Source organism: Gadus chalcogrammus, chromosome 21 (genome assembly GCF_026213295.1).
Source record: "Gadus chalcogrammus isolate NIFS_2021 chromosome 21, NIFS_Gcha_1.0, whole genome shotgun sequence".
NCBI lineage: Eukaryota > Metazoa > Chordata > Actinopteri > Gadiformes > Gadidae > Gadus > Gadus chalcogrammus.
In genome coordinates this window covers 4,732,063-4,740,716 of record NC_079432.1, presented here as the reverse complement: position 1 = coordinate 4,740,716, position 8,654 = coordinate 4,732,063, and the positions used below count along the sequence as shown (strand labels likewise).

The 8,654-nt window shown below is 50.1% G+C and overlaps 1 protein-coding gene across 1 annotated transcript in view; it reads right to left on the bottom strand.

Moving 5' to 3' along the window:
- Window positions 1–8,654, bottom strand: part of LOC130374897 (MAM domain-containing glycosylphosphatidylinositol anchor protein 2-like) — a 183,221-nt gene that overhangs the window by 26,943 nt on the left and 147,624 nt on the right. The window contains exons 15-16 of the mRNA XM_056581873.1: window positions 2,615–2,908; window positions 1,810–1,910 (exon numbers count right to left, since the gene is read on the bottom strand). Coding sequence (XP_056437848.1) covers window positions 1,810–1,910; window positions 2,615–2,908 — 395 coding nt within the window. The remainder of the gene's footprint in view (window positions 1–1,809; window positions 1,911–2,614; window positions 2,909–8,654) is intronic.

Here is an 8,654-nt window from a genome sequence, read left to right as displayed (position 1 = left end):
TTGCATCGGTGCAGAAAAAGTGATCGGTCAATTAAATCTTCTTCGCTGCCTCCTTGATGTGACTGGTGAGCTGACATTAGCAATGTTCAGTCATTTTCTTATTTTTTCCCTTCCAACCATCTGTGTTTTCATGCCCCTACACGCCCATGCGAGACACTACAGTTCGCTAATATATAAAAGGCATGTCGACGAACTGTCTTTGTTTACTCATTGGGTGCCAACACTGGTGAGCTGGTGTATAAATAGCGCACGGCGTATAGCACAACAGCTAACCTTTGATATCGCCTGTCATCGCGACATCCTCCTCATCAATTCAGCCTCGTTCAAATAGAAACCATATAAAAAAAAAAAAGGCCAAACATAGTGTTCAAAGCACGTCAGAACGTAATTAATTCTCCATACACGGCGGAGACATTAAGGGATTAGCTCTCGACGTGACACCCATAGCAAGGATGGCGATACAACAGCCTCCTCTCTCCCAGCCAGCCTACGGAACCTTCCGGAACGTCTACAGCACCGTGGCGTAAGGTGTTACAAAGCCAGCTAGACGTACATCAATTATAGTTTATCTTACACACTGTGTTGTCCACGGTGCCAAGCTCGCAGGTTTGTTAATGTCAGACCTTTTTTTTTCTTTTCTTCTTTTTGCCAGCAATCTGCCTTTAATAGATTAAGGGGGGTGCGTGCGTTTCTTATTAGACGGGATTCTAAGAGGAGACATTGTATATCGCGTTAATTGCCTTGATTGTAGTGTAAAACAAAACAAAAGGGCTGCCTTGGATTGTTTCTTGATTAGAATGTAACTGACAATTGATTAAATAATGTGTATGTTAACTAAGTAGGCCATGAGGGAAAGAGTGGGAAGGGGGTGAATACAAACCAACCAAACAACAGCGTCAGAGCTGAAGCGACTCTGCGGCATACCGCTAGTAGTCACATTTACTCGATCTGAGTTCATGGCCATGAGAATTACGCGTCTTATTTCCTGCGTGGCTATCCGGTGAACAGTGCGCGTTCCGTTGGTGATTCACAGGGAATCGCTTCCATTTCAAGCCCTTTCAAACCTCCAATTCCCCTTCTCCCCCCCCCCCGTCCCCCCCGTTCAAAAAATACCCCAGGCCGTTGAGTGAGTGACACCGCTTTGAGTTCGCTATCGTTCATTTTAAATATTCTTCTCAAATTTACATAAATGAATAGAAAATGAAGACTGGGCGAGAATAAATTAGCCCTCTGCTAATTAGCTGTTAAGCCATCTTTGAATGCCACATCTTCAGGAGGAAAGCGTTTTTTACAGGTTGGAGGGGTGGCAGGGGGTCCAAATCCAGAGAATTTGGCCCAATCTTAGGGCTTCTCTCCCCCTCCCTCCCTCTCGTTCAATCTCCCTCACAAACACACATGCATGTTCACACACACACACACACACACACACACACACACACACACACACACACACACACACACACACACACACACACACACACACACACACACACACACACACACACACACACACACACACACACACACACACACAGAAGGGGCCCCATAATGGGCGAGCAGGCTGGCCTCCCCGGCAGCTGTGCTGTCTGTGTGCTAGCGTTTAGCACAGCTTCCCCAGCAGCCGTTCCAGGGGGCTGGATTCAAGGCGTCGCCCGGCGTCCCAGAGACACGACTAAAGAGGGAAGGCAGGGGATTTGCCTAATTCTACAAAAAAAAAACCTCACTTCAAAAGGGGGAAATTGGACGGCCGTAGAAGGGGAGCTCTACGACGGAGGAACGCTCCAACCCGCCAGTCACACTGAGACCCACCGGAGGGCCACACGAAGCCGGTGCATAGGGAGGAGAGCACGCGCTTAATGCCTCACGGAGAGGTGGAGTGTTGGGGTTGTTTCTGTGGGGGGGGGGTCGCACTGGGCGGAACACACGCGTGGAACACGCAGAGAGCACACGCGTGCACGCGCGCACGGAAGGACACACACAAACACAACCACGCCTAATCACTCACATGAGATACTTGTGTATACACTCAGGCACACAGCCACCACACACACACACACACACCCTCGATCTCGTTTACTGCATACGGAGCAGATGCTTTTGCTCATTGTAGTGTATACACAAACACCCACATAAACACACGCTTAGCGTCATATACAACACACACACACACACACTCACAAACACACACCTCCCTCACAAACTGCCACAATCAGATCTCATCCTCATACACAGTATACAGCATATGTCTGTGCTCATTCTCATGAACATACACACTCACAGACACACACACAAACAACCACACGCGCACACACACACACACACACACACACACACACACACACACACACACACACAACCACACACACACAACCACACACACACACCCTTATACAGACCCTTAACTCTGTATACACCAGTATACAGAGTTGATGTGCTCATTGTCATTGAACACAAACACATCACACACACACACCCTCAGCCTCATTCAAAAGATACAGAGTAGACTCCTGTGCCCATTCTCTTGTAAAGACACACACACACACACACACACACACACTCCTCGACCCCCCCCTGCCCCCCCCCCCCCCCCCCCTCGCCGCCCCCGGGTACTCACACTGGACGATGAGCTCCACCAGGGCCTCGCGGGCCTTGACGTTGAAGCCGTTGAACTGGCTGGTCTGGCAGCGGTACGAGCCCGTCATCTCGCGCGACACGTTCACCACGCGCAGCACGCCGTCGTAGCTCTCCGTCTGCATGCCGCCGTCGGGCATGGGCGCCTCCTTGTCGGCCCGCGACCACAGTATGATGGGCTTTGGCTTCCCTGAAACAAGGCACTCCAGCTCCACCGTGTCCCCCTCCCGAGCCACCAGCGGGGACTTGCCCCGCGGCACGGTCAGGTTGGGGGGAACTAAGAAAGAGAAAAACAGAGGAGGGACTGATATGGGGCTCTAGAAAGTCGGCGTGCGGGGTCGCGGGCGGTGGTCGATGGGGGGGGGGGGGGGGGTCGCCGTGGGGATGGAGGGGGGCGAGGGGGCCGAGGGCGGTGGTCGATGGGGAGGTCGCCGTGGGGATGGAGGGGGGCGAGGGGGGCGAGGGCGGTGGAGCGAGAGGCGGGGTGGATATGGGGGTCGCGGGGGGGGGGGTGGGTTGTGGGGGCTGTTATGATGGTCATGATGGAGGTTTAGTCACGCAGCCGCGGCGTGAGAGGAGGCGCCATGCGGAGACACGCCCGCCGGCGACGGTCTGAGCGCGTGCGGACTAGCAGGTGCGGACTGAGCGCGTGCGGACTGAGCGCGTGCGGACTGAGCGTGTGCGGACGGCCCGGTCGTCAGCGGCAGAGGGAGGGAGGGTACAAGATGAGCATCAAGCAATGGCAAGCGACGGGCAACGCAATGGTGGGCCGACAAGCACGTACTCTTCTGACCAGAAGAAAAGCAAGACTGGATCGCATCTATCTAGCTTTTGGTCATCAGCATCATCATCATCATCATCATCATCATCATCATCAAAACCTCTATCAACATAACTCCCGCTCCGAGCGGGTCATCACAATGTCTCCAACGTGACATCTTATAGCCTGCAGTACGTTACTGTGTTTACTCTCAACAGCGTGTCACTTTTATCATCACCAAAGTGTTCAAGCCCAGTGCATGACAAAACCTGGTGAAGGCAAGGAGATCAGCAGTAGAAATCATCATCGTCGTCTCCCTCACCATTATCAATCATCATCAATACTTTCATATCATCATCATCACCATCACCATCTCTACTGCCTTCAACACCATCATCCTCATCCTCATCCTCATCATCCTCCTCATCCTCATCCTCATCATCACCATCTCTACTGCCTTCAACACCATCATCCTCATCCTCATCCTCATCATCATCCTCATCCTCATCCTCATCATCACCATCTCTCCTGCCTTCAACACCATGATCTTCCGAATCCGTATCTGCATTGTCTTCATCCTCATAATGTTAATAACATCATCAGCATCTTCCTTAACCTCATCACCATCATCCTCTTCATCCTCACCCTCTTCATAATGCTCACCATCTTCATCACCATCATCATCATCATCATCATCATCATCATCATCCTCATCCACAAAACCTGAATCAGCCGCATTACATTCACCATCATCATCATCACCATCCCTACCGCCACCTTCGTCATCATCAGCTCTAGCCAATCCTTGTATCTTCACCCAACCTTCTCCAGCGTCACTATCCAAAACGATGGTACATCTTCCACTTTATCATCACCCCACCACCACCCGCGCCACCACTTTCCCCTGTCTCACCATTTATAAAGGATGATATCCACTCTCCGTCCAGCCGGCTAATATGGGCTCTATTCTGTGCACCGTGTTTTCCCGCTGAAAGCCAGTCGGACAAACTGACACAATGTTCTTCCACACACGCGGCTGTCGTCATTTCAGGCTCCATAAAATCTGTTGAAGCAATTTGTTGGGCCCCACAGGTGGTGGGCTCTAAGTGGTTTAGTGTTGAGTTGGTGGGCGCACTTTCTGCCCTCAGAATCCCTCTCTCTCTGTCCCTCTCTGTCCCTCTCTCTCCCTCTCTCTGTCTCTCTCTATAGTGTGAAGTTGGAAGGCACACTTTCCGACCCCTCAGAATCTTCCTCCCTCCTCCCTTCCCTCTCTCTCTCGTTTTCTTTTCTCTCAACACATTTACTGTATTTAGCTCCGACGCAGCGCACTCCCATTTCAAAGCGTGGCGGAGCGGTTATCATTCTCAGCACATCCGTTGTCATTATTATCGGGATAATTACCATCTTCGCGTCCAACCGCCTATCTCCGCACCACTAACTTTCTTTCTTCTTCGTTCTCCTTCACCGAGTGGCTCCATTTTCTATCGTGCCAACCCCTCAACCCGTCTCGTATCTCACTGCTATTCCCGGGACGTTTTCTCGCTCCGATCGTTCCGTTGTCTCGCGTTACATGGAGCGCTCGGAGCAGAATACTCCCAAAGGCCCAGAGCCATTACCGTAGGTCAGGGCGCACAATGTTTGCCATCAATATTTTGCCCCAGTTTGATGACAACTTTTCCAAGGCCGTCTCAAAGCAAACAATAAATAATGAAAGAAGCGCAAAGTGCTGAACTATTGGATACCATTCCCTTTTACTGCCCTGTATCTGCTTGTGCTATTCTGTTCTGTGTCTGTGTGTGTGTGTCTGTGTGTGTGTGTGTGTGTGTGTGTGTGTGTGTGTGTGTGTGTGTGTGTGTGTGTGTGTGTGTGTGTGTGTGTGTGTGTGTAAATGTGTGTGAGAGTATGTGTGTCTGTGTGAGTGGTTGTTTTTGTCAAAAACGAACAAGAGAACCAAGGATGTTTATCATCTCAGCTCTAGTGTGTGTGTGTGTGTGTGTGTGTGTGTGTGTGTGTGTGTGTGTGTGTGTGTGTGTGTGTGTGTGTGTGTGTGTGTGTGTGTGTGTGTGTGTGTGTGTGTGCATGTGTGTGTGTTTGTGAAGCTAGTGGGAAAAAGAGTGGAGAATAGAATGTCCTTCAGTAAAGTTGTAGCTGTTGGTTAGCATTTCGCTGTGAGGGTGTTTCTGGGTACGCGTGGATACATGTTTACGTGTGCATGCGTGCTTGTGTGTTTGTGTGGGTGCGTGTGTGAGTGTGTGCATGTGTGTGTATGCATGCATGCATGTGTGTTTGCATGCTTGCGTGTGTGTGTGTGTTTGCGCGCATGCATTTTTATGCCTGCATCATGTATGTGTGTGTGTATGTGTGTGTGTGTGTGTGCGTGCATGCGTCGTGTAAGTGTGTGCGTGCATGTGTGTATGTGTGTGGGTAACTTAGATTGGAAGACAGCAGAACTAGCAGGTTGGAGTTGGCAGGCTGAGTCCTTATTCCGGCCGCTAGCCAAGTTAATTTGTTTAATTAGCAGACCTGGCAGGTCGACATGGTCCTAATGCCCCGTGTGTGTGTGCGTACATGTGTGCAGGTGACCATGCCAGTGTCTCCACATTTGTTTGTGTGTGTGTGTTTGTGTGTGAGCGGGCGAGCGTGCATGTGAGCGTGCCTCCGTGTTTGTATCTGTATCCGTGTGCGTGTGCGTGCGTGCGTGCGTGCGTGCGTGCGTGCGTGCGTGCGTGCGTGCGTGCGTGCGTGCGTGCGTGCGTGCGTGCGTGTGTGTGATTGTCTAAATCCAAACAAACATGAGCACGCAAGATGTTGTTTCCAATTCCCAACCAGCTGGTGGAGGAGCGCTATCTTCCTCAGTGGAGGACCTAGCCCCACACAGCTATCCCCCTAGCCTCACACGGCTATCCCCCTAGCCTCACACCGCTAGCCCCCTAGCCCCACACGTCTAGCCCCCTAGCCTCACACCGCTAGCCCCCTAGCCCCACACGGCTATCCCTAGCCGGCTAGCAAACCACCGCCATGCAGCCCAGATGGCGTACAAACGGATCGAAGGCACACCAACGTTTTTTAATCAGATAAAATCACCAGTAATTGACGTTGAGGGCGAAAAGAAAAGATATGATAAGAAAGTATATTTAAAAAGAAGGTGATAACGGGTGGGTGAGACTGGTGCCCTGCTTTGGTGGATACCGATTGGTGAGGGGGGGAGCGCTACCGATCGCAGCGGTTTTAACTGCCAATTATTTTGGTCTTCTTTGAAATGGGTCTGCAGGTACAAAAAACATCTAACGAAGACGCACCTGGAATGTAAATGAAGCGTAACAATGTAAAATACACACGCGGCTTGTTCGAGGGGATTGTTTTACAAGGTTTGTTTTTGCCGATGTTGTTTTCAAAAGGTTGGTTTTTGCTTTGAAGGGTCTGAATTAAATACCAAAAAGTTATAAATAAATAAAATCACATACAAGTCTCCATCTGATACGGACTTCCTATTAGAAATGCATTGAAATGCAAATATAGATGGTTAGGGTACAAAGCACAATTTCGTATATAAGAGACTTGTGGCGCCACTTAAAAAATAAGTAAAAAAATATAATAGGAGGAGAGAGAGACAGAACACTGAAATCACTTAGAAGTCTTCGTTTCTTCTTTGATGTGATTCAGTTCCTCCATTCAGTTGATAGGTCACATAAAATCCCCACACATCTATGAAGCAAGGCCTCTGCCTAAATGCTCCTTTAAAAGAAAAATATTAAAGAAAAAAATCACCATTGATCAACTTGCACGGGTGGTGAAATAATGACCAATCACATCCTAGCAGAGATGGGAGCTTCTAAACCGACGCAGCGAAAACGGAGGGGGGAAAAAACGAGATGTCCAAACTTCCAGTATAGTGCTGATTTGCACTGGCATGACGTCGGCTGACAAACGGGACACATTTCCTATCCACAGCACCTTTCCTCCTCCTGTCTGGGTGTGTTTCTGCAGCCTAAACAGCGAACAGGTGGCACACTCAGCCAGAGGGAAAGGCAGGAGAAGGTGTGAGCAGCCAGAGCTTATCACTGCCCAGCCATTATCAGACAGGGCCTATCCCATAGGCTCCACTCGTAATTACTGCCGCTTGCCGGTTGGGTCTCTTGAAGACCCGCTGTCGTTGTCTTTCCATAAACTATTTAAACCCACTACTACACTTTAATCATTTAGCAGGCGGTTTGCTTCCAAGGCGTCTTACAGTGAGTTCAGATGTATGTCAGATTCAGGAGCAGGTATTTTAGGGGCGTCTTGCTCAAGAGGCCGTCTTTCCTTGTGCTGTTATGTATTTTATTAAAAAAAGAAACGGTGGTGAGCTGAAATAAAACATTCCAGGATCATTTACATTTATGTGTACATTTACGGGATTTGCTGACGTTTTTATCCAAAGCGACTCACAACCATTCATGCAGATATTCACACACCGACAACGGAGTCAACCACGCAGGGCGACAGCCAGCTCGTCAGGAGCAGTCAGGGTGAGGCGTCTTGCTCAGGGACACCTCGACACACGCTAGGAGGAGCCGGGGATCAGACTAGGAACCTTACGGTCAACCTTCCGGCAACCTTACAATCACTCGCGGGACTGCGCTCATCCAAATAAGGTGAGGCTTAAGAACACAGACACAGACACACACAGACACAGACACAGACACACACACACACACACACACACACACACACACACACACACACACACACACACACCAGGAGGTATGGATGAACCAAGATGCACACGAGAGCTCATGCATGTTCCTTCATGACTCGCACCCTTTTATCCACTGAGCCCCCTTAAGAAGATCCGTCATTATGCTTTGCTTTTGTAACGCAGAACCGTAATGCGTGATGCCCCTACCGTGTGCGCTTCGACGCGGCACGCTACTGTCACACTACATCCACCCATGCATCCACACAGCTCGGCTGGTGGCTCTGCTGAAAGCTGAAGGAACAACAACGGCCCACCGTTACGTGGGTGTACGTTTTATACGGAGGAGAGCGACGCAGTAGCGCTGCAGCATTCCTGCTTTCAACACGCCGTGTAAAAGGGGCTTATCTCTCTGAGCGCTGTGGATGTGTGTGCCGGAAGTGTGTCTGAAAGCATTATTGTGTGTATATTTGCGTGCATGAGTGCATCTATGTGAGCGTGTGTTTCTGAGTGTGTGCGTGTGTGGTTCTGTGCATGCGAGTGTCTGAGTGCAGTGTGTATGTGTATGTGTGTGTGTGTGGTTGCATG